Below are 27,059 nucleotides of genomic sequence, written 5' to 3' on the forward strand. Positions count from 1 at the left end.
CTTGGTCCAAAGTAAAGATAGCTAAGATCAAACTGGAACTTGATGGTAATTGTGATCATTGTGAAACTGAACCAGGGACACTGTCACATATGTTTTGGTTTTGTTTAAAGCTGAGAAACTTCTGGCAGTCCATCCTTAAATTTCTTTCCGAAGCATTAGGGTCTAGCATTGAACCTGAAGCCACAATCATAATATCTGGTATCTGGTATTCACCGTCATAAAAATTATAAAAATATACCGGTAATTGCTTATACCACACTCTTGGCTTGAAGATTAATACTGCTTAAGTGGAAAGATAAACAACCCCAACCTTTAGATTGTGGATTTTTGACCTTATACACCATCTAACATTAGAGAAAATCATATTTTCTATAAGAGGCTGTACCGATAGGTTTTCCCTCACTAATCTCACAGGAGTAGAAGTACTACTACTTCAGTGGGTAGTGTTATACGTATGTTATTTGTAAATATTTTTTGTTATATATATTTGTAACATTTTTATGGTGCAACAAGGTTAGTTTGTTCTGGGGTTTGGGTGTTAAAAATATTGTAATGTTTTTGAAATTGTATTTCTAATTGAATGTTTAATAAACACTTAAAAAAAAAAAAAAAAAAAATAGGGTTTTATCCAATGAACTCCAAACTGAGGCAGCATCATCAGGACATATCTGGGGTCAAAAGTTGTTGGGTTGGATTCAGACAAACTCAGTGTAGCATTTGTGCATTTTGATGACCTAGACATAATGTTAAATATTAAATAAACTTCCAAGCTACAAAGTAAAAATGTAGTTTGTCAGACAAATTAAATTGAGTACACACATCTTTTATGTGATGCTGAACAAAAAGGTGACACACACCATCAGCATCCACATTTGCATAACCACACCCCAAATTTGAAAAGAAAGTCATGAAAACATTGTATTTGTTTTAATCCAATAGAATTTGGTCCACACATTCCTCATGTGATCCTGAGAAAAAGTCTATAGAGAGCACACCTCACTGATGTGATTTCTAATTCACTGCTATCCAAAATTTGACAAAATTTGGCTTTGAATAAGTCTCAAGGTGTGATCATAACGAAGCGGCCATTTTTCAAACGTTGTCAAATCTGGACATACCCAATGCATCGTTTGTGTATTTTAATCACCTGGACATAATCAGATGTGATGTATATTATTGTAAATGCCTCTGCAGCGCCCCCTGCAATGTTAACATCCACCAGAAACATTTATCTACAATGTCACACCGGAATATTGAATCACATCAAGCCAGGGTTTGCAGCCCTCCCACAGAAGTGTGCCCTTCGCGTTTGCAAGGATTGCAAGGGCCCTTTATCACTGGTTGCAGTTTTAATTAGCATTGTGGTTCTTAACTAGACAAAACTTGGCAAGATTTTTTGTTAATTCTTACATGTAATGATGTTAACTCTGTTTTTGTGAAGTTATTAAAACCTATCATATGCATATGTTTTAGTTTATGCACAATTCTGCAAACATTCTCTATCAAGAAGCCTCCATTTGGCAGGCTGTTTTAGTGAAATTATTAAAACTTATCATATGCATACATTTTTTAGTTTATGCACAATTCTGCAAACATTCTCTATCAAGAAGTCTCCATTTGGCACATTTTATAGTAAACTGGTTGAAAAAGTCCCCAAGGCATAGTCAAAATAATAGTTTAACTACCTGACAAATAAAAAATAATAATAATTTTAAAAAAAAAAGACTTGACAATTAAAATAGTCTGCTGTTAGTTGCAGCCCTATAGTCAGTCCTGCAGTGAACTAACTGAAAATAAGCTTTCATAAGGACTCACCGCTCTGGGTTCTCAATCTCCTCTGTGACAAAGTTCAAGTAGAACCTACAACAGAGAATAGGGTCAGAGTGAGGGCGGTGTGCAGAGGAGAAGGGGGTCAGAGTGAGGGCGGTGTGCTGAGGAGAACAGGGTCAGAGCGAGGGCGGTGTGCTGAGGAGAACAGGGTCAGAGCGAGGGCGGTGTGCAGAGGAGAATGGGATGAGAGTGAGGGCGGTGTGCAGAGGAGAACAGGGTCAGAGCGAGTGCGGTGTGCTGAGGAGAACAGGGTCAGAGCGAGGGCGGTGTGCAGAGGAGAATGGGATGAGAGTGAGGGCGGTGTGCAGAGGAGAACAGGGTCAGAGCGAGTGCGGTGTGCTGAGGAGAACAGGGTCAGAGCGAGGGCGGTGTGCAGAGGAGAACAGTGTCAGAGCGAGGGCGGTGTGCAGAGGAGAACAGGGTCAGAGCGAGGGCGGTGTGCAGAGGAGAACAGGGTCAGAGCGAGGGCGGTGTGCAGAGGAGAACAGGGTCAGAGCGAGGGCGGTGAGCAGAGGAGAACAGGGTCAGAGTGAGGGCGGTGTGCAGAGAACAGGGTCAGAGCGAGGGCGGTGTGCAGAGAAGAACAGGGTCAGAGCGAGGGCAGTGTGCAGAGAACAGGGTCAGAGTGAGGGCGGTGTGCAGAGAACAGGGTCAGGGTGAGGGCGGTGTGCAGAGAAAAGGGTCAGAGTGAGGGCGGTGTGCAGAGAACAGGGTCAAAGTGAGGGTGGTGTGCAGAGAACAGGGTCAAAGTGAGGGTGGTGTGCAGAAGAGAAGAGGGGTCATGTGCATAGGAGAACAGGGTCGGAGTGATGGCAGTTTGCAGAGGAGAACAGGGTCAGAGCGAGGGCAGCATGCAGAGAACAGGGACAGGACCATCACTGCAAAGCTAACAACTAGCATGCTAATGTACATTTCCTTAATATCAGACAATACAACACTTGAAGGTTGTGTACTTTCTGCACTTATTAGATGCAGAAAGTACACAGACCTCAAGATTTTCTTATACAATATATCTGTACTGGGAGAAGACCCATTTTGCTCAGTTATATGGGAAAGGTACAGGCTCTTTAATAATGTCTGTGTAATCCCTCAGTCGTTCAGGTCTGATCCATTGTAAAAGCCAAAAGTAAAATCTGTCAACTGGACAAAAACTTGTAGGAGTGAAGACGTTTTGCTGCTCATCCAAGCCTCTTCTGCAGTTCTGGTCAGATTGCTGGTGGACACTGTCTTATATCTATTTGAAGGGAGGAGCAAACAATACTGAAACTAAACAACTTTCGTTTTTCAGTTTCTGTGTGTGGACTAGGTCTATTGAGCTACACTAAGTGTGCCTGAGACATACTTTACATATTCATACACCCCTTAATGGATGTTTTTCGCACCTATTGGCATCCTGGCTAGCTCAATTGTTCTTTGTTTCCTTTGTTTTTCTTTGGGTCTGAGAATGGAGTTATAGATGGGGGAGAGATGATGTCCGAGGAGCCAAGGAGGAGGTGTTGGTACATTTTCTTATGGAGTGGCTGTTTAGTTTCTCCAATGTACCACTCACTCTTTACTGCACTGAATGGAGAAGACTCCATTACTTTGTTTATGGCTCAGGGTTTTGTCCTTTGTCTTAACCAGTTTGTCTTAAAGTGCTTGTAGGTTTGAAATAGACTGGAATTTAATACTGAAAATTTTCTGAAGCTTTTCAGACACCTCAGCTGTGTAAGGAATAGTTACTTTTTTTCATCCTTCAAGGTTCAGATTCCCTGTTGTCCTTTTTTTAGCCCGCTTAAATCAGTGGAAGGCCCACAAGCAGAGAGGGCTTTCTTCACATTTTGTTCCTCCTTCACTTTTCCCTCTGTGCTTGTGGACACCACTTGATCGCTGTGTTGTAGTGTAGTGTCTATAGTTACTGCACAATCTAAGAAGGCCAGTTTGTTCTCCTTGGGCTCTTCTCGTGCAAACTTGATGTTTGGATCAACAGCATTAATATGTACAGTAAAGGGCTCCAGATCTTGAATTCTGATTTTAGTCCAGTTGTCATCCACATATTGATACCAACGCGTGGGTGGAGTGCCTGGAAATGAGCCCAATGCCTCCTGTTCAAATTGTTCCATTTATAAGTTAGCCATAATAGGAGAGACCAGTGAGCCCATGGCAGAGCTGTGGATTTGCCTATAAATGTTTTCTCCAAATTGGAAATATGTGGTATTAAAACAAATTTCCAGCAGTTTGCAGATTTAGTCGGGTGACTGTTTAGTTCTCTTTTTGCTTTGTATCCTACAGTAGCCTCCTTCGCTACTGATGTGGGGATACAAGTGAAAAGAGAGGTCACATCAAATGAAACCATGGTCTCATCTGAATTAAATTGGAGATGCTTTACTTTGCCCACAAGTTCTCCTGTGTTCTCAATATGGTGCTCCGTGTTGCCAACCAGAGGAGCCAGGATGGTCTTCAGATATTTGGCCACATTGTATGTAATGGAGTCTGTGCTACATACAATGGGTCTGAGGGGTACTCCTTTGTGGATTTTTGGGAGGCAACAGATGCAAGGAATGGAGTTACCAGGATAGAGTCTGTAATACAGCTGTCTATCAATGACTTCTTCCTTCTCCAGCTTCTGTAAGCAGTCTATGATTTTCTTCTTTCTGCCCACTAGTAGGGTCTTATTTCAGGAATTCATAGATGGCAGAGTCATTGAGGAGGCTGTTCACTTTAGCCTCGTAATCAGTTGAGTTCAGGATCACAGTGCAGCACAGTTTATTGTATTTATTTTGTGAGCACACATACCAGCCGGCATAGGCGTACATCCCAGAGTAGAAGGCCAGCGGCATTCCAGACAGCTGCATCCTGCTGGTGTCAAATGCATTCTCAAAGTTGGACGTCTCCCCTAAAACCACAAGCCAAGGTTTAAAAGTGCGTTGTGTAACTTCTCTTATGAAGGATACATTATGCTATGGCTAACTGGAATGTTCCTCAGTATAGTATTACATTTTTGTATATCCATGAAGAAAAGCATGATGTCAACAGGACAAGTTAATGGTCAGATCTACAGAGAGGCAAGACAAGTCAGTGTATGATTTTCAGGATATTATTAATATACTTGCAATTGAATAAATGCAAGATACATTAATGCCATATGGTGAAACATTCCAGATAAAGCAGTGAAATGTCTCTGCACAGCATTTTATATATATATATATATATATATATATATATATATATAAACACCACATAGATACACATGAAAGAAATGTTATTTAAATTAAATTAAATGAAATTTAAACCTTTAACCCACACTACATAGCAAATGATTCATGGAGAGAGCGGTAGTGAAATTGAGAGATCAGATATGGTCTGAAAGTTGTGAAAAGTGCTTATAAACTCATTGTGATGAATAATTAAGATGCTTGGAATGCAGAAGGCAAATGAGGAATAACTTTGGACCACTTCAAACTGCTTAAAATGAACTAGTTGTTTTTTCCCATTTTAAGAAAAACATCTGCAACAGAGCCTTTATATAGGCCAACATTTCATTTTCATTTTTGAGTGTGTGTGCAAAATGTGCAGCCCAGCTTGAGGTTTGTGAAGTTTGCTGCTGAATAATAAACAGAGAACAACACTTGCTGGTCTACTTATACAGTACACAAGGGTACTACGGCACTGCAGTACTAAAGAAATAATACTACAGCACAACTACAGCACTGACCTGTCATTATCAGGTAGAGGCCAGGCACCACGATGATGGCGATGGCCAGGAGCTTGCTGAAGGTCAGGAAGATCTGCACTCGGGCTGACCACGTGACACTCATGGCGTTCAGGTACATGACCGCGGCTGGAGGGAGACACGGAGGAACAGAGCTGAGGCTTAGGCTTGTCCTGGTCTCATCTGTTTGGTTCAGAAGTATGTAAACTTGATTTGGTCCTATTCTAGTCCTGGTGATGGGACTTGTAGTTCTTTTATGGGATCCAAATCTTTTGAATCTGTTCACGTCAAAGAGCCGTTAAAAAGATTGAATCTTTTTATATGTATTTACGACAGAAGCTAATGTGAGATCTGTTTTAAATGGTTCAAACTGTGACTGGAAATGTGTTATCCTATTGAAATGATGCATAATCTAAATAAACGTTGCAGTACAATAGTAAACATTTTTAAATTAACTGTCAAATATATTTTTGTGCACAAAGCTCTCACTTGATGAAGTTTATTTGGGGTACTCATTGATGTTGATGGATTATGTGAAGTAAGGTTGCAAAAAGTATCAGATATAAGATACTAATTAACATTAAAGCTAGTATCGAAACTAAATACCCTTTTTTTCCATTATCATTGTAGTATTGAAATCTGTATGGAGTCCATTCTTTGGCATCAACATCATAGAGTTTAGTATTGTGGCAGCACTCATAGAGATGTGATGGTGTCCTCTGTTGCAGGTGGAGTTTTTGTGGTACTGACTGATGCAGATGGAGTGTGTGGTACTCTCTGATACAGATTATGTTTTTATGTAGTATTCTGACACAGATGTAGTTTATGGGATACTCTCTGATGCAGGTGGAGTCTGTGGTACTCACTGATCCCGATGGTGGTGGCCAGCTTGACTGCCAGAGGGGGGATGGCACATGGCATGAAGAGCGGCTCCAGGATGTACTGTCCAAAGGCCAGCGAGATGACTGCCATGGCTGCGGGTCTGTGGGCGTGAAGAGAGAGCCTGGTCATTCTCGTGTACAGGAGTTACCCCAGAGAGTACCAGCAGAGTACCACGGAGTACCTGAGGGCATGAGGAGCACCGTAGGAGTCCCAGAATAGTACCAGATGAGTAGCCAGCTGTGGTGTGGGTGTGTTTTCACTAGGTAAAGGTGTCTGTATGGAGCCATTTACTTTATTTCACCCTGCACACTTTTACCGTAAATGTGACTAAACTGCATTTTCTTTGTGGTGGAAATTCTGGTTATGTGGGAATCACATTCATTTAACTGATGTAAAACTATGATAAATATTGGCAACAGATACAGGTTTGGTGGGAACCAAACCAAGTCAGACAAAAATTAAAACCTGAATAAAGCACTTTCCCACATGTTAATAAGCCTCCTTATCCCTCTCTGAGTACTGAGTACCACAATGTTTTGATTCTGGGCACATGTGAGATGCTAAACTGGAAACAGCTGCTGCCAAAAGATGTGTGTTAGCTTTGGCTTTGTAAGAAACAGCATATAGGTGTTTTTTTCTTGCCTGGGTTATTTATAAAGAAGGGTACGACTTTTATTCATATTGTTTTGTGTCGCTTAAGGGTGCGCCAAGTACCTTGCTTTCTCCATGGAAATATTATTGCAATGGTTCAAGGGTTTACTGGGACGATCCAGCTATTTTTAATGGGTATTGTGTGGTTTAAAGTACCGCAGTATTTTCTGTACTCATACACTGCACTTCTACATGGTATTATAGTTTAGGTGCAACATTAGTGAGAGAAAAGACATGACTGGTCTGAATGAGGTGTAGTGTGTTACCTGAGGGCGACCAGCTCCACCCAGAGCCGGATGAAGGCCATCTGAGGGCCGAAGGCTGCCAGGATGTACGTGTAGTGGCCCCCAGACTTCTTTATACAAGTCCCCAGCTCAGCATAGCACAGGGCCCCTGCACAGATACAAGATGTAAGACCCGCACACACAGGCAGATGGTAAGGTAAGGTACACTGTTCCCATAGGGAAATTTGTCTTCTGCATTTGACCCATGCTTCAATGCCACTGGGGCATCTCCTCAGAAGCAGTGAGCGCCACACCACTGTGCTGGGGGACCCATCTCCAGATCTTGAGATGGTCTTGGTCAGAACTACCTTAGCTGGAGGATTTGACCTATGGTGCATGTTTGAAATTGTTAAAATGCAGATTTTTTGTTATAATATAGTAGATTTTGGGGTCCAGTCACTTCCACTTCAACATTTGTGAATTTACTTTACATATTTCAACAAAACGTTGGTGTACCAACTAACTGGTGCATTTCCTCTCCTGACTCTAGACACAACAGATAGAGCTGTAAAATATTATGAGGTTCCCTGGGAACCTCTCACATGTGGAACCGCTCCACACACAGCTCAGTGCTGAATCTGGGTTGCTTCATTTGAGCCTAAACCCAGGCTCCGAGAGGGGCTTTGAGAGGGGCTTTGAGGGACTCTTGCAGGGCCCCCTGCCGGGCCCCAGGGCCCAAGGGCTTATACAGCTGTGATGAAATGAGTGCACTTTTACAGTTGTGGTCTTCTCTTCCACAGTCACTACTATTTAACTGAAATTGCCATCATATGTAAATTTCTTTATGTGCCCTGACAAAGTTGATTAGACTTAATATAAAACTTTAAAATTACAATTAGTTAGTTAGACGTGCTGTCAGACCTGTTACTGTCCATTTTTACCTGCATGTTTAAAACCATATTCTAAATTGTGCATTTGCTAAAATTTTATTTTACCATTTTATTCATATGTTTTACATACGTTTCTATTCTTTGCTTGTGTTCGTGTCTTTCTACTTCACCGAGTGCACGTATGAAATGACCAGTCATTACTGTAGAGACCCTACAGAGCTTTCAGATCTTTTGTAAGTACTAAAAATGTGAACAGTTGTCAATTCTATTTTGATCACATTATGCTGGTAAACTCATGAGTTGCTAATTATGATTGGCTTTCCTCGCAAACACTTGTCAGTATGCAAATGCAGCTTGCTAACATGTCACTTTACTCAACCCAACTGTGCAAGTTCTCCCACTTAAAAAGATGAGAAGCCTGTAATTTTCATCATAGGTACATTTCAACTATGAGAGACAAAATGAGGAAAAAAAAATGTAAATAAAGAATTCATTTGCAAATTATGGTGGAAAATATGTATTTCGTCAATAGCAAAACTTCGTCTCAATACTTTGTTATATGTCCTTTGTTGGCAATGACAGAGGTCAAAGGGTTTCTGTAAGGCTCCACATGGTTTTCACACACTGTTGATGATAGTGTGGCCCATTCCTCCATGCAGATCTCTCAATTTCTCAAATGCTGCTATCTGAAGCTCTGTTACTCAAGGTAGATATCAAGCTGAGCCTTGTTTTGACACAATCTGATAACTTTTTTTGGCATATAGCCATACATGTAGAACACATCTAGCATGATACTGCAAAGTGACATCACAATGTCAATATGTGTGAGTAATGTGTAAGCATGTATAATGTGCATCTGACCGAACAGTGAGAGTACTCCACAGGCGATCCACACCAGCAGGCTGACCCCAATACTGCCCGAGTGCCTAACAACGCCTTTGGGTGAGATGAAGATGCCCGCTCCAATGATGGTCCCCACAATGATGGACACTCCCCTCAGCAGGGTCACCTTCCTGCCCAGCTCCAGCCGATCCGGGGACCCTCTCTGGTCCTGTAAGGGGCCATTTTGCTGACCGTCGCTCCTATTGTCGGGACCCAAAATAGGGGGGGATCGGAAGGGCATGGTACACCAGCCCTACATAGACACAAGCAGAGGGTCAACATGTTAAAAGGTACAGTGTGACAAAGTATGTTCATGGTCACTTTGTCCCTTATTTGTCACTTTAAAGCAGACCTATTATGCAAAATGGACTTTTGAGAGCTTTTAACCATATTAAAGTTGTTTCCCCTCATTTACTCACCCGAAGTTGTATTTGGAGAGATTTGTGAATGTTTGAGTAATCTTTAATTTCTTATGTTCATGTCATTTTGCCTATCAACCCCCATTTTCACTGCCACTCCTCCATGACCACTTTGTACTTTCTTCTTTCTCCAACTTTATTTTATTAATTGGTAATATGTGCTTTTTATTTGGCAGTGTTGCGTGTTTTTTTTGGTACAAATGAAACAAAAATCAATCTATTGTGTTGTGTCAAGAGTGTGACTTACTCTACTTTCTTTTGCTTTCGGATAAACCGTAAATACATCTTTTTGAGTGAAAGTTGTACATGAACATTGCACCAAGCCGTTTGCTTAAGTATGCTCAAGAAAAGGGTATCTTTAGAGGCAGCATGAACGACCTGATTTGTGACGCCAAAGGTGTAGATTGGTGGAAGTCCAACATGAGTTCGATAAAGAAGATTTCAAAATATTTTGTATCAAGTGAACATTAAAGAAGGGGCATTATGTTAACAGATTTTTGGAGCCTTCTACGATGTTATAACATTGTTTCCTCACCAAAAACAGGCCTGAAGAGGTATTGGATGTCATCCATGCATGTTTCAGTATTTTAGCAATCTCTCCCAGGCCCTATCTGACCCCTCTTCATGGTTATCAATAAGATTCTGTGCAATGCTCTGCCCACAAGCCTACATCACCCATGCTCTGCCATGATAATTCTCCATAAATATACAGCTTCACACTGCGGTGTGAGGTAGATTCAGATTCAGTGGACCGCCGGCCAATTATAATATGGTAGTGCTCTGAAGGGGGAGTGTGACTGAGGGTGTCAAAAAAGAAAAGTCAAACTTATTTAACATGTTAATGCATTGTTTTCAGCAAATTTAGTATTTTCAAAACAGGAACAGGTAACCTGGTGATCAATACCCCATAGAAGTAAAATACCCTCTCAGAGTTTGGGCTACTGTAGGTTATATTGTCCACTCAAAACACTGTCACAAACAGATCCAGTGTGTTCTGAGCATCTGACAAAAAGCACATGAACGCACCCAGGTCAAAAGTAATGCAGGTTGAGTGAGTGAGCACCTCCTCTGAGAAATCTCTCAACTGCAGAGGTGTAGCAAAATAAAATAAAGCACTATACTTAAGTACAGACACCTAAAATGTGTACTTTAGATTTTAAAGTGGATATTTCTTTTACTTCCCTACATTTGAGATTCCAGGGTATTGGGGAGGAGAATCTGATCAACAGTCAAACCTTGGATTTAGGAGGAGCAGTGCAGTTTTTGTCCCAGTTGCAGGACACAGGGCCAGCTCTTTACTTTCCGGGGTGCTTGAGGGTTCATGGGAATTTGCCCAACCAGTCCAACCTGTGTGCTCCTTTGACTTCATTTTGTGGTTTGCTCCCCAACACTCCCTTCACAAACGTCTGTGGCCTTCACAGCACAGCTGCATTTACACTGAGACAAGATTACACATAGGTGGACTCTTTTTAGTCAGTAGATCAACATTCAATCTTTCTAAAATCATCAGGCAACTTCTAAAAGCAATTGATTGCATTCAAGAAAAAGGGGGCTGAATACATTAACTCCCCAACCAGAGATTGGGTACGCAGCCCCAATAAGTATCACGATGAGTGAGGCAGCGACTGACCTGAAAGACAGTGGCTCAGTGGTTAGAGTGTTGGTCCCCCAACCCGAAGGTTGGAGGATTGAGTCCCGCTCGGACCAAGTTCTGTCGTTGTGTCCTTAGGCAAGACACTTCACCCACATTGCCTAGTATGAAAGTGGTGTGTGCTCGAATGTTAGGTGGTCGGAGGTTGGCAGCCTCGCTTTTGTCAGTCTGCCCCAGGGCAGCTGTGGCTATAATAGTAGCTTACCATCACCAAGTGTGGAAATGAATGAATAATGACTATAGTGTAGCGCTTTGAGAGGCTTTGACAAGCCTATAAAGGGCATTACAAGTGTAAGCCATTATTATTATTTATTATTATAAGATCATGGCCCGGATGAACACAAGGCAACCCCGACACCACCGATGGATGTGAATGCAGCATTGAGAGCGATTCCCTACCTCAACCATACCTCAACCATCACAGTGACCCTAGAGATGCTTGGCTTGGAGCCAAGGATCTCTAGGCTAAGGCAAGGCAGTGCGGAGAGAAGTGAGCCAACTGCCAGAGAGGTGCGATGAAAAAACAAGTGCCCAAAAGGTCAGCCAGATGCCCATACCTGAAGCTGAAGGCTCCAAGCCTTGGCCAGCCGCCTAAAGAGGTATACACGAGATAATGAAGCCAGACGAATAAACCGGCTGTTCGCAACACAACCGCCGAAAGTGTACGCTCAATGGCAGGGTAATAACACTAGAGCAGACACACCAAGGCTGGAAACCGAACAGTCACATAACAGCAATGCACAGTGGCTGGTGGCTCTGAGAGAAGACCACAGCAACCTCCCCGAACAAAATTCTGTCGCCATCACCGTGGCAGACATCCAGGAAAGAGTCTCAGGTATAAAACCAGGCCCTGACATGATCCACGCCTACTGGCTAAAGAAGCTCACTGCTCTCCATGAGCGAATGGCAGCACAAATGAACCATGGGACTCACCCTGAATGGCTAACTGAAGGGTGTACAATACTGATCCAGAAGGGTACAGCCCCATCCAACCATCAGCCGATAACCTGTCTCTCCACAACATGGAAGCTCATGTCAGGCATCATCGCGACTAAGATAAGTGGGCACATGGATCAGTACATGAGCACAGCGCAGAAGGGCATCGGCAAAGATACCAGGGTAGACCAGCTCCTGGTAGACTGAACAGTTGCCCGAGACTGCAGAACCCATAAGACCAACCTGTGCACTGCCTGGACTGATTACAAGAAAGCCTACGACTCAATGCCACACACGGATCGTAGAGTCCTGTACAACATCAACAGGACTCTAAAAGCCTTCATTGCAAACTCAATGAGGTTGTGGAAAACCAGCCTTGAGGCGAATGGCAAGCCACTTTCACAAGTGACCATCAAATGTGGCATATACCAAGGAGACACACTGTCCCCACTGCTGTTCTGCATAGGTCTAAATCCCCTCAGCCAAATCATCAGCAACACTGGCTATGGATACTGTCTCAGGAATGGAGCTACCATCAGTCACCTCCTCTACATGGATGACATAAAGCTGTACGCTAAGAATGAGTGAGACACTGAATCACTGATCCACACCACCAGGATCTACAGTACAGACTGGAATGTCATTCGGGCTTGAGAAGTGTAGCCGGATGGTGACAAAGAGAGGCAAGGTAGTCCACACAGAAGGGGTCTCCCTCACAGAAGGGAGGACAGTTACAAGTACTTTGGTATCCCACAAGCAAATGGCAACCTTGAAGAAGAAACAAGGAAAGCAGCTGCGGCCAAATACCTCAGACAAATAAGGCAAGTCCTAAGGAGTCAGCTCAATGGTAAGAACAAGACCCAGGCAGTAAACAGCTACGCCCTGCCAGTAATCAGATACCCAGCAGGAATCATAAGCTGGACAAAAGAGGAGATACAGACCACAGATGTTAAGACCTGAAACCTCCTGACCATGCATGGCGGGTTCCAACCCAAATCCAGCACCCTGAGACTGTACGTGAGCCGAAAGGAAGGAGGCCGAGGACTAGTGAGCGTGAGAGTCACAGTCCAGGATGAAACATCCGAGATCCATAAGTACATCAAAGACAAAGCCCCAACAGATGATGTGCTCAGCGAATGTCTCAAACAGTGGAGCACAGAGTAAGAGGTGCTGGAGGAACCATCATGGAAGGGCAAGCCCCTGCATGGGATGTACCACTGGAACATAATTGAAGTGGCTAATATCAAGAAATCCTACCAATGGCTTGAGAGAGCTGGTCTGAAGGACAGCACAGAGGCACTCATCCTGGCTGCACAGGAGCAGACCTTGAGCGCCAGAGCAATGAGACAATCCAGCACATAACTGCAAGGTGTAAGATGCTGGCAGGGAAAGCATACATGGAGCGGCGTAACCAAGTGGCGGGCATAGTGTACAGAAACATCTGTGCAGAGTACGGACTGGAAACCCCAAGATCAAGGTGGGAAACACCTCCAAAGGTAGTGGAGAATGACCGAGCCAAGATTATGTGGGACTTCCAGATACAGACTGACAGAAAGGTGATGGCAAACCAACCGGACATTTGTGGTGGTGGATAAACAACAGAGCAAAGTCGTTGTGGTGGACATCGCAGTAGCAAGTGATAGGAACATCAGGAAAAAGGAACATGAGAAACTTGAGAAAAATCAGGGGTTCAAATAAGAGCTGGAGAAAGCCTGGAAGGTGAAGGTATCAGTGGTGCCCGTGGTCAATGGAGCACGCGGGGCAGTGACCCCCAAACTGGAGGAGAGGCTACAACAGGAAAAACATCAGACATCTCAGTCCATAAAAGTGCAGTACTAGGAACAGCAAAGATACTGCGCAGAATCCTCAAGCTCCCAGGCCACTGGTAGAGGTCCCGAGCGTGGCAAAGAGAGGGGATGAGACCACCTGCAAAGGGTGAGAAGGAGATTTTATTTATTTATATATATATATATATATATATATATATATATATATATATATATATATATATATATATATATACATACATACATACACATATACATATATATATATATATACATACATGGACAAAATTGTTGGTCACAGAAATAACTTGAATCTGACAAAAGTAATAATAAATAAAAATTATATGAAATTTACCCAATGAGAGTCAGACATTGCTTTTCAACCACGGTTCAACAGAATTACTTAAAAAAATAAACCTATGAAACAGGCTTGGACAAAAATGATGCTACCCCTAGAAAAGACTGAAAATAATGTGACCAAAGGGATATGTTAATACCAGGTGTGTCCACTAATTAGCATCACAGGTGTCTACAATCATGTAATCAGTCAGTGGGCCTATACAGGGCTACAGGTCGTCACTGTGCTGTTTGGTGACATGGTGTGTACCACAATCAACATGGACCAGAGGAAGCAAAGGAAAGACATGTCTCAGGAGATCAGAAAAATTATAGATAAGCATGTTAGAGGTATAAGACCATCGCCAAGCAGCTTGATGTTCCTGTGACTACAGTTGCACATATTCAGAAATTTAAAATCCATGAGACTGTAGCTAACCTCCCTGGACGTGGCCACAGGAGGAAAATTGATGATAAATCAAAGAGACGGATAATACGAATGGTAACAAAAGAGCCCAGAAAAACCTCTAAAGAGATTAAAGGTGAAATTCAAGCTCAAGGAACATCAGTGTCAGATCGCACCATCCGTTGTTGTTTGAGCCAAAGTGAATTTAATGGGAGACAACCAAGAACGACCTCATTGCTGAAAACAAATCGTAAAAAAAGTCAGATTGGAATTTGCTAGACTACATGTTGACAAGCCCCAAAGCTTCTTAGAGAATGTCTTATGGACAGATGAGACAAAAATGGGACTTTTTGCCAATGCACATCAGCTTTATGTTCACAGACAGAAAAATGAAGCATATCAAGAAAAGAACACTGTCCCTACTGTGAAACATGGAGGAGGCTCTGTTATGTTATGGGGCTGCTTTGCTGCATCGGGCACAGGGTGTCTTGAATCTGTGCAGGATATAATTAAATCTCAAGACTATCAAGGGATTCTAGAGCAAAGTCGACAGTGAGTGCCGGGTGTTTAAGAAAGAATGGATGCCTAAATACTTTTCTACTGAAGTCCGGTCCAAGGCTGTATGTCTTATTTGCCAAGAATCTGTTGCGGTTTTAAAAGAATACAACATCAGGCGCCACTTTTCCACCAAGCATGCTAATTACGCCAGCAACCTTTCAATACAAGAACGTACTGAGACCTCTGACAGGTTGGTAGCTAGCCTGCAGGCTCAGCAAAACACCTTGATTCGAGCAACTTCCATCCAAGAAGCAAGCACAAAGGCAAGTTATTTACTGGCATTCAAACTAGCCAAAGCCAGCAAGCCTTTCTCCGAAGGAGAGTTTCTTAAAGAGTGCATGGCAGAGACAGCAAGTATTTTATGTCCTGAGAGCAAGAACAAATTTGAAAAAATAAGCTTATCACGCAGGTCAGTGATTCGCCGTATTGAAGTAATTGACAAACACTTAACAAGCAAGCTAGACAAAAAAGTGGAGTCATTTACTTTATATTCTTTGGCACTGGACGAAAGCTCTGATATAAAGGACACCGCTCAGCTTTTCATTTTTATCAGAGGAATTAATGAGCATTTCGAGATAACGGAGTTTTTGGATATGGAATCCCTGAAAGGAAAAACACGGGGAGAGGATTTATTTAACAGCGTGTCAGCGGTCATACAGAGGCACAAGTTACCTTGGAGTACGCTCGCCAACATTACCACAGATGGATCGCTAAATCTGATGGGAAAAAACGTCGGGATGCTCAAGAGAATTCAGGACAGGGTGAAAGGACAACCCTGAGCAGGAGGTAATTTTCCTACACTGCATAATTCACCAGAAAGTACTGTGTAAATCCGTGCTGTAGCTTGACCACATAGTGAAGCCAGTTGTGAAACTCGTTAACTTTATTCGAGCAAGGGGACTTCACCATCGTCAGTTTATTCATTTTCTTGAAGAAACTGACGCTGATCACACGGACTTAATTTACCATTCTAATGTCCGCTGGTTAAGTATGGGAAAAGTATGTCAATGTGTGTGGGAGCTCAAACAGGAGATTATTTCATTTTTGGAGCAACTTGGGAATACTGACAATTTTCCTGAGCTGAATGACACAGATTGGTTTTGTGATTCAGCTTTTACTGTGGACATACTGACACACATGAAGGAGCTGAATGTAAAGCTACAAGGAAAAAAACAGTTTGTGCATGAAATGCAAGCAAACGTCAGAGCCTTCAAAACCAAGCTGGTTTTATTTTCAAAGCAAATATCAGACAAGTCATTTGCTCATTTTCCCACACTGTCTATGTTAAAAGAGGCCCCGCAACATGTGAAAAAATATAGGAAACACTGGATGACCTGCATGAGGAATTCTGCCGGCGATTTTGTGATTTTGGAAAAATTGACAGGACACTTCAGTTGGTGTCATATCTGTTGTGGAAAAATTACAATTCTAGTTGAAAAGTAATCCATTTACGAAGCTCTGTGAGTTTTGCAATACAGGAAAAAGGTCTATTGTTTGTTGTAGCAGATACAGACAGGACAGGGCCCAGGCCTGCCCTGGCCACAGATTGGTAGCCTCCCGGCCTCTCCCCCATTTCCCCTCTCCCTCTAAGTCCAAGTCTCAACCAATCAACCAACCACCCACCCTGAGCATCTGAGCTCTGACTATTTTATACCAGAATGACAATGCTACATACATTTCAAAGCAGAGTGACTTTTGTTTCACACTCATATGATAATGAACTTTTACACTTAGACAGGTAGAACAACAGCGAGTTTTCTGTGAGATGGAGACAGAGCCTTCACACATGTTAATGTCTGGTCTGGGTCTGGCAGACTGACACATATCAAATGCTTTTTAAATACACAACACGACTATACTTAAATTTCTATCACAATGTCCCTTCTCACAAGACCCAGAAACGGTGCCACAGGAATTGCAGTTGGAACTGATTGATCTCCAGTGTGACATGACGTTAAAGGACAAGTTTAACTCCCTGAAACTGGATGAGTTTTATGCTTCATTAAGTGCAGTCAAATTTCCAAACATCCAGAAGATGGCAAAGAGGATGCTGGTGTTGTTTGGCTCTACATATGTGTGTGAACAGACTTTTAGTGTGATGAACATGTGAGATTAATGTTTCATGTAACATGATATTATTATATATGATATATTCAACTTTGACCTGTATGTTTTTGTGGGTGCCAGTGTGGCACGATGATGTCATAATGTACTTGGAACATACATGAACGTGGAAGTGCTATGTGCATTTTTGTACCAAGACGTGCAAGACGTGTGTTTCTTAAGAAAGACCAGATCAGCATGCTGACTTTGTCTTCAGTGAACCCAGATAACATGTACATGTTTGTATATTCCAAGCTAATCATTAAGAGAATGTGACGTGTGCTACTAGTATATAGAGCCCACTCTGGAGATGTAAAATTAGGAGAGAGGAGATCATGGTGTTGAATCAGTTTAAATCATGCCTCTGCCGAAATAAAGAAACTGGTTAATGGATCTACTTGAGCCTACTGGACTTTTGTTTGCGGTGTGCCTCCGGGATAAGCTGACAAACACCAACAAAGCACCCCACATATCCCAGATGAGTGATGAACACCTCAGATCTGTTCTGAGAATTGCCACAACAGGATTACCATCAGATTTTGATGCACTGGCTAAAATGGGTGATCAACAACACTGTTCTCATTAAAAAGTATGTTAATACTTTATTGCTTTTTTCTGTTTATGTTTGATATGTACTGTTGACAAATGCAGTTTTTTTATATTATCATATCTTGTGCTGACCCAGCCGGTCTGTCAAATTTTAAAAGTCAATGTGGCCCCTGAGCCAAAAAGTTTGCCCACCCCGTTCTAGAGAGAAATGTGCTGGCCAGTGTCAGAAACTTTGGTCTCAGTCGCAGTTCATGTGTCTTGCAACAGAACAATGATCCAAAACACACAGCTAAAAACACCCAAGAATGGCTGAGAGGAAAACATTGGACTATTCTAAAGTGGCCTTCTATAAGTCCTGACCTAAATCCTGTTGAGCATTTTTGGAAGGAGCTGAAACATGCTGTGTGGAAAAGGCACCCTTCAAACTTGAGACAACTGGAGCAGTTTGCTCATGAGGAGTGGGCCAAAATACCTGCTAAGAGTTGCAGAAGTCTCATTGACAGTTACTGGAATCGTTTGATTGCAGTGATTGCCTCAAAAGGTTGTCCATCCATTTATTTTCTTCCACTTATCCAGGGCCGGGTCTCGGGGGCAGCAGTCTAAGCAGGGACTCCCAGACTTCCCTTCACCCCAGACATGTCCTCCAGCTCCTCCGGTGGGACCTGGGACATGTGTCCTGGGTCTTCCCTGGGGCCTCCTCCCGGTGGGACATACACGGAAAACACCTCCCTAAGGACGAGTCCAGGAGGCATCTTGAGCAGATGCCCGAGCCACCTCATCTGGTTCCTCTCGACGTGTACTCCAAGCTCCTTTCATGTGACCTAGCTTCTCACCCTATCCCTAAGGGTGCACCCGGCCAACCTATGGAGGAAACCCATTTCGGCCGCTTGTATCCGTGATCTTGTCCTTTCGGTCATTACCCAGTGGTCATGACCACAGGTGAGTGTAGGAATGTAGATTGACAGGTAAATCAAGAGCTTCGCTTTGTGACTCAGCTCCTTCTTTACCAAAACGGACCAATACAGTGACCGCATCACTGCAGACACCACACCGATCTGCCTGTCAATCTCAGGGTCCATCCTTCCCTCACTTGTTAACAACACCTCGAGATAACTGAACTCCTCCACTTGAGGCAAAGGCTCTCCACCCACTCGGAGAGGGCAAGCCACCTTTTTGCGGTCGAGAACCAAGGCCTCGGATTTGGAGGATCTGATTCTCATCCCAGGCGCTTCACACTCGGCTGCAAACCATCCCAGTGCCTGCAGGTCCTGGCTCGATGAAGCCATCAGGACAAGATCATCTGCAAACAGATGAGATCCTGCGGTCCCCAAACCAGACCCCTTCTGGCCCCTGGCTGCGCCTAGAAATTCTGTCCATAAATATATTGAACAGAACCGTTGACAAAGAGCAGGCTTGGCGGAGTCCAACACGCACCGGGAACAGATCTGACTTACTGCTGGCAATGCGAACACAGCTCCGGCTCCGGTCATATAGGAACCAGACAGCCCTTAGCAAAGAGCCCCGGACCCCATACTCCCGGAGCACCCTCTAAAGGACACCATGAGGGACACGGTCGAATGCCTTCTCCAGATCCACAAAACACATGTGGACTGGTTGGGCAAACTCCCATGAACCCTCAAGGACCCGATGGAGAGTATACAGCTGGTCCAGTGTTTTGCGGCCGGGACGAAAACCACACTGCTCCTCCTGAAACCGAGGTTCAGCTATCGGTTGGATTCTCCTCTCCAGTACCCTGGAATAGACCTTACCGGGAAGGCTGAGGAGTGTGATTCCCCTGTAATTGGAACACACCCTCCGGTCTCCCTTCTTATACAGAGGGACCACCACCCCGGTCTGCACTGTCCCCGACCGCCACACGATGTTGCAGAGACGTGTCAGCCAAGACAGCCCCACAACATCCAGAGACTTGAGGTACTCAGGACGGATCTTGTCCACCCCCGGAGCCTTGCCACCAAGGAGCTTGTCAACCACCTCGGTGACTTCAGCCAGCCACCCACACTGTAAACGGTGTCGGTGAAGCACTGCTTCCCCCTCCTGAGGTGTTGGATGGTTTACCAGAATCTCTTTGAGGCGGTCCGATAGTCCTCCTCCATGGACTCCCTGAACTCTTCCCAACCTCAAGTTTTTGCCTCTGTGACTGCATGAGCCGCGGCACGCTTGGCCCACCGGTACTCATCAGCTGCCTCAGGAGTCCCACGAGCCAACTAGGCTCGATAGGACTCCGTTAGCTTGACGGCATCCTTTACCATCCAGCACCGGGTTGGGGTATGGACAAAGGTATGGGCAAGCTCCGCAGACCTTACGACCATAGCTACATGCAGCCGCATCGACAATAGAGGTGGAGAACATGGCCCACTCGGAGTCCATGTCTCCAGCCTCCCCCTGGATCAGGGAGAAGCTCTCCCGGAGGTGTGAGTGGAAGACCCCCCCTGGCCAGGCCCCGTGGGGAAAGGCCCGGCCACCAGGCAATTGCTCCAGAGCACCCACTCCAGGCCTGGCTCCAGGGTGGGGCCCCGGTAACACCAGTCCGGGCGACATAACTCCTTGCTCTATCACTACTCATGTGGGGCTTTTGAACTGCTCTTATTCTGACCCGTCTCCCAGGACCTGTTTGCCATGGGTGACCCTACCAGTGGCATGAAGCCCCTAACAACATAGCTCTCGCGTGCTCAAACCCCTCCATCACGTTAAGGTGGCGGTTCAGGGAGGTTCAAAAGGTTGTGCAACAAAATATTAAGTTAAGGGTACAATCATTTTTGCCAAGGCCTGTTTCATGAGGGTTTTTTTTATTTTTATTTATTTTTATTTTTTTTATTAATTCTGTTGAAGCATGATTGAAAAGCAATGTCTGACTTTCATTGGGTTAAATTTCATAGAATTATTATTTATTCGATAGATAGATAGATAGATAGATAGATAGATAGATAGATAGATAGATAGATAGATAGATAGATAGATAGATAGATAGATAGATAGATAGATAGATAGAGAACATAGACATGAGCAGAGATGACAAGTCAGGACAAGATCCCAATGAAACAGGTGTGTCAGGTGTGTCATGTTTCAGTTGCAAAGAATCAATCCAGATCCAGGAACAAGTCTGTTCACATATGCTTCAGAGTCTATGCAGCAGCGTAACAGAAGTGTCATCATTTAAACAAGCATGTTGGTAACACTTTATGATAACTACACTACAGGCTTACAGACTTATTAAAGCATAAACAAGACTTCATTATAGTTAACAAGTTGTGTCTGAATAATACATTTTTAGTAACTACTTTAGGAGTTAGAGTATTAAAGGTACAGTATGTAACTTCCTGGAGGTGGAATGATCCAACACATTGCCTCATGTGAAAGTGGAGTGGGTGTTGGTGGTGTGACAGGCTAATGGCACAGATTTTGTTAGACTGGCCCAGGGCTACAATAGTAGATTACCACCACCAAGTGTGGAGTGACTGAATAATGCACGAAATTGTACAGTAACTTTGAACGTGCTATATAAGTATAATACCTTCTTCTTCTTATTATTATTATTATTATTATTAATCATCAATCATATCAGTTAACCCTAGAGCACTATCGCCGGGGGATTTTCACCTGAGCAAATGTATTTACATGTTTTTCAATATGTTGCATTTTTCTGAGTGTCATGAGTCCCTGGGTAGCTTCACCATTGTTTTTGACATCTATGAAGGTGTGGGCGTTTCCCTACCCCAAAGCCCACTTTTTCCTACAGGCTTGCTTTCGGGTGATTTTCACCCGGCAATAGTGAAAGAGGGTAATGTACGTTTTGGGTGGATTTCACCCAGTGATAGTGTTAGTGTTTAAAATCAAGCGATCCTGCCACATGTCAAGGGTGACAACATTCAGGCTCACCATATTTACTGTCCTTCGTCAACTACAGCTGTCATTCTGTCGCAGGATTAGTGTCTCTGACATCTCAGCTAGTGAGTAACACATAGGTAAGGTTTATTTAACTTGGCAGCTTGTTAGCTGATTAGATCTCTTCTTTTTTCTTTTTTTTTTGCCAAAAGCTACATTATGTAGCTAGCTAGATAACTGTGCACATTCTTTCTTTCAGCAAAGAGCTACATTAACAAGCAAGATAGCTAGCAGGTGAAGTTCTAGAACAACTTGAAACAAAATGTCTAAAAGGAAGCCAGTGAAGTATTTGACCCAAAAGGAAAAAGAATAGATTCTGTTCAGGGAAAGCAGTGATGAAGATGTTGATCAAGTGGAAGCAGAAGAGATGTATGACAGCGACAGTGATGTGGACTACATTCCGAAACCAGGTGATGATGATGATGATGATGACAGTGATGACTTTGAGCTTAGTCGTCAGAGAAAAAAAAATAAAAATGACTCCATGATTACAGTAGACTGACCGCCAGACACAATACCACCTCTAGGTTTACTGCCCATTCTACTTCATCTGCCACACCTGATGAGGTCCCTGCAATGCATGATGAGGTCCCTGCCACACACGATGAGGTCCCTGCCATGCATGATGAGGTCCCTACCACACATGATGAGGTCCCTTCCACGTCTGATGCGTTCCCTGCCACACCTGATGCTGGTCACAGGAGGAGAGGACGTTTCCATGAGAATGATGGCGAGGCCAATATTGTGAGACTTGAATACAGCTCTTACAAGAGTAGTTCTGGTTTCCAGTGGAGTTCTCGGACTCAGACATTGGCAGCTACCAGGACAGCTGTACGAAATATCATGCCTGCTTTTGCACCAGGACCAACACCAGAAGCATCAAATGCTGATACCCCTGAGAAGTGCTTCACATTATTTTTTGAGGACTAAATCATCAACAAAATTGTGACATGGATGAACACTCGTATTGAAGCCGTGAAGTATCGTAAGATAACAGGTACTTTCCAGAAAAGAACTCCAGCAGAGGTGCGTGCACTGCTAGGGATTTGTGTCTTTAGTGGTTGCCAGATGGACAACCATTTGTCTACTAAAGAAATGTGGAACCCTGCAACTGGTGCACCTGTGTACCGTGCAGCTATGTCTGAGAGTCGTTTTTCGTTCCTCCTTACCTGTCTGTGATTTGATGATCCTGACACACGGCAGGAAAGACAGGCCATGGACAAATTTGCTCCCATCAGAAATATATGGCAAACATTCACTGACAACTGTAAAAAATTGTATGTGCCCAGTCAGAACATAACTGTAGATGAACAGCTGCTGGGATTTAGAGGGAGGTGTCCATTTAGAATGTACATCCCCAACAAACCTGCCAAATACAGTATCAAGCTTGTCCTTGCTAATGATGCCCAAAGCAAGTACTTACTGACAGGAATACCATATCTGGGGAAAACTGCAACACAGCGACAGGATGACAAAGTCTTGGCCAGTATTTCACCAAGGAGTTGACCAAAAATATCACCATACAAATAGGAATGTCACCACTGATAATTGGTTTACTTCTATGCCACTAGCAATTGACCTGCTGCAAAACTGTGGCATGACCCTTGTGGGCACAGTAAAAGCAAATAAAAGGGAGATCCCACAAGTGATGAGAGGAAAAGAAAAGCACACACCAGGCTCCAGTGCTTTTCTCTTCACTAAAGAACTAACTTTGGTGTCCTTCCTTCCTAAGAAAGCTTCAAAAAAGAAGGTTGTCCTGCTCCTGTCATCCATGCACACACAACCAACAATAGGACCCACTGGCAAGCCTGAAGCAATTGAATTTTACAACCAAACAAAGGGAGGTGTCGATACTTTTGACCAGATGTGTGCTCACTATGGCTGTGAAAGGAAAACCAAGAGATGGCCACTTTGTGTGTTCTATGGTATGATCAATGCTAGTGTGATTAACTCCTGGATCATTCACAATGAGAATGCGATGAAGAGAGGTGACAACCAAATGCAGAGGAGGCCTTATATGCAGGCTTTGGCACTGGCACTCATCAAACCATGGGCAGAGCAGAGACTGTCCTCTTCAAATCTGTCACGTCAACTCAGAGTCCTGATCTGTAGTGTGCTTGACATCCCTACCTCTGGCACTCTTGCAAATGAGGCAGGACCAGTGGCAGCAGAAAGCAATAGTCCCTTAGTGAGGTGTGCTGACTGCCCCGTAGGCTCGGACAGGAAGACACGGCACAGGTGCCTTGTCTTCCGTCGACCGGTGTGTCCACGCCATTACTACCCTGCGTGTACTGACTGCATGTAAGGAATAGGTAAGTAAGAATGTTCTTGGAATGTGGACGCTAGCCTTATTTAGTGCAGTGGTTATGAATATATATCACAAAGTGGTGAGTTCAAAGTGAATTCTTATGGTGAAAACAATATTTTAATCAAGTGGTCATTTTTACACACTGAAAAAATATTATCTTGTAGCTGTTTGCGTGCCAAGGAGTCTGTGCCTTCACCAGGGAAGTCTCACATATCTCAGGAATGGGTGGACCAAAGACCAAGTTTCTTGTACCATTTTTTTTTTTTTTTAGGAATTTTTTGTTCTCAAATTCCAAATTTTTCAGTAATTTTCTAGCATGTTTGTAGGATCTTCCTTGTTTTTATTTTCCATTTTGTTACAAATACCACAGTTGAAAATGAAAGAAAACCACTCTAATTTATCAAGTGTTGTCATATTTTGATCTATTTTTTATGACAAGTACTTTTTGTTGGGTATATTATATCGGGTAAAAATTACCCGGCAAAAGTGATGGTGTAACTTTTTATAGCGAAAGTGTTCTAGGGTTAATAAGGTTGTGACAAAAATAAATAAACTGCTTTAAAAAGTACATGAACAATACATTGTGTACTCACGTGTGGACAGGAGCCCCGTGTGCCTGCTCCTCTTCAGTCTCTGTGATCAGCTTAGCATTGGCTCCTCTTCTCGCGTTTTGGCTCCAGTACACTATACTAGGGACCATCCAGTGTGACTCCTCTGCTCCTCTGGCTTTTCAGGCACCAGGATACCGTTCTGTGGGTCCTCCCTCTCTCTTCCAGCCCTGGGACACGGTTTTTAAGGGCCTTTCTTTGGCCCCTCCTCCTCTCTCCTCCCCTCTCTGAGCATGTCGCTGAATGAGCATTCAGAGGCAGATCTCCCTGAGGCAAGTTGTAGCAGTACCAGGAAACAGGTGGGACCCAGCCAGACATGGCACCTCAGGGAGAGCCGAGTCCAGGATTGGTCCTGGTTCAGTCCTGGTTCAGTCCTGGTAAAGTCCTGGTTCAGACCTGGTTTAGACCTGGTTTAGATTAGGTTTAGTCAGTTAGCTTTGGTTTAGGCTTGCTGTGGCCCTTATGGAGTCCTGGCTTAAACCTGGTTTACCCTTGCTTGACTCCTGCTTGAGACCTGGTTTAGTATTACTTTAGTCGTGTTTTGGAACTGGTTTCATCCTGGTTTAATCTTGTTTTTGACCAGGGTTAGTCTTGGTTTAGTTCTGCTTTAGACCTGGTTTAAATCTGAATTAGTCCTGCTTTAGGCCTGGTTTAGGCCTGCTTTATACAGTTTAGTACTGCTTGACACCTCTGTTTAGTCCTGGTTCAGTCCTGCTGTAGACCTGGTTTAGTACTGATTTACACTCTTTGTTTAGACCTTGGTTAGTCCTGGTTTAGTCTTGGTTTAGTCCTGGTATAGACCTGCTTTAATCCTGTATTAGACCTTGGTTTATTCATGGTTTCGTGTGGTTTTAGTCTTGCTTTAGTTCTGCTTTAGACCTGTTTTACCCCTAGTTTAGTCCTGCTTTATACAGTTTAGTACTGCTTTACACCTCTGTTTAGTCCTGGTTCAGTTCTGCTCTAGACCTGGCTTAGTACTGCTTTACATCTCTGTTTAGTCCTGGTTCAGGCCTGCTCTAGACCTGGTTTAGTACTGCTTTACACCTCTGCTTAGTCCTGGTTCAGTCCTGCTCTAGACCTGGTTTAGTCCTGCTTTAGTTCTGGTTTACTCCTGCCTTAGAACTGGTTTAGTCCTGGTCTATTCTTGGTTTAGACTTGGGTTAGTTCTGATTTTGTCCTGGTTTAGTCCTGCTTTAGACCTGTTTTAGTCCTGGTATAGTCTTGCTCTGGACCTGGATTAGTCCTGCTCGAAACTTGGTTTAGTCCTTCTTTAGTCCTGCTTTAGATGTGGTTTCGTCCTGGTTTAGTCCCACATTAGACTTGGGTTAGTCCTGGTTTAGTTCTGCTTTAGACCTAGTTTAAGCCCAGTTTAGTCCCGCTTTAGGCTTGGTTTAGGCCTGGTTTAGTCTTGGTTTAAACCAGGGTTAGTCCTGGTTTAGTTTTGGTTTAGTCCTGCTTTATACACGTTTTATTCCTGGTATAGACCTGCTTTAGTCCTGATATAATCCTGCTTCAGTGATAGTTTAGTCCTGCCTGGATCTGATTTCATCCTGGTTGAGTCCTGCTTTAGACCAGGTCTAGTCCTGGTTTAGTCCTGGTTTAGTTCTGCTTTAGACCTGGCTTAGTCCTGGTTTAGTACTGCTTTAGACCTGCTTTAGTCCTGATATAGTCTTGCTCTGGACCTGGCTTATTCGTGCTTTAGTCCTGGGTTAGTCCTGCTTGAGACCTGGTTTAGTCGTACTTTAGTTGTGTTTTGGAACTGGTTTTGTCCTGGTTTAGTCCTGTATTTGACCTGGGTTAATCCTGATTTACTTGTCCTTTAGACCTGGTTTAAACCTGGCTTAGTCTTGGTTTAGTTCTGGTATAGACCTGCTTTAGTCCTGGTATAGACCTGCTTTAGTCCTGATATAGTCCTGGTTTAGTCCTGCTTAGACCTAGTTTTATCCTGGTTTAGTCTTGCTTTAGACCTGCTTTAATCCTGTATTAGAGTTTGGTTTATTCAAGGTTTTGTGTGGCTTTAGTCTTGCTTTAGTTCTGCTTTAGACCTGGTTTACCCCTGGTTTAGTCCTGCTTGATATGCAGTTTAGTACTGCTTTACATCTCTGTTTAGTCCTGGTTCAGGCCTGCTCTAGACCTGGTTTAGTACTGCTTTACACCTCTGTTTAGTCCTGGTTCAGTCCTGCTCTAAACCTGGTTTAGTCCTGCTTTAGTTCTGGTTTAGTCCTGCCTTAGACCTGGTTTAGTCCTGGTCTATTCTTGGTTTAGACCTGGGTTAGTCCTGATTTTGTCCTGGTTTAGTCCTGCTTTAGACCTAATTTAGTCCTGGTATAGTCCTGATCTGGACCTGGCTTACTCTTGCTTTAGACTTGGCTTAGTCCTTCTTGACACCTGTTTTTGACCAGGGTTTAGTTCTGATTTAGACCTGGTTTAAACCTGAATTAGTCC

The 27,059-nt window shown here is 43.5% G+C and overlaps 1 protein-coding gene across 1 annotated transcript in view; it reads right to left on the reverse strand.

Annotated features, from left to right (window-relative positions):
* slc7a11 (solute carrier family 7 member 11) overlaps positions 1-24,774 on the reverse strand; it is a 37,916-nt gene extending 13,142 nt beyond the window's left edge. Inside the window, exons 1-7 of the mRNA XM_055224992.1 lie at positions 24,600-24,774; positions 9,030-9,303; positions 7,321-7,447; positions 6,388-6,503; positions 5,525-5,650; positions 4,606-4,705; positions 1,816-1,860 (exon numbers count right to left, since the gene is read on the reverse strand). Coding sequence (XP_055080967.1) covers positions 1,816-1,860; positions 4,606-4,705; positions 5,525-5,650; positions 6,388-6,503; positions 7,321-7,447; positions 9,030-9,291 — 776 coding nt within the window. The 5' untranslated portion in view covers positions 9,292-9,303; positions 24,600-24,774. The remainder of the gene's footprint in view (positions 1-1,815; positions 1,861-4,605; positions 4,706-5,524; positions 5,651-6,387; positions 6,504-7,320; positions 7,448-9,029; positions 9,304-24,599) is intronic.
* Between the last annotated feature and the right edge of the window lie 2,285 nt (positions 24,775-27,059).

Source organism: Periophthalmus magnuspinnatus, chromosome 10 (genome assembly GCF_009829125.3).
Source record: "Periophthalmus magnuspinnatus isolate fPerMag1 chromosome 10, fPerMag1.2.pri, whole genome shotgun sequence".
Taxonomy (NCBI): domain Eukaryota; kingdom Metazoa; phylum Chordata; class Actinopteri; order Gobiiformes; family Gobiidae; genus Periophthalmus; species Periophthalmus magnuspinnatus.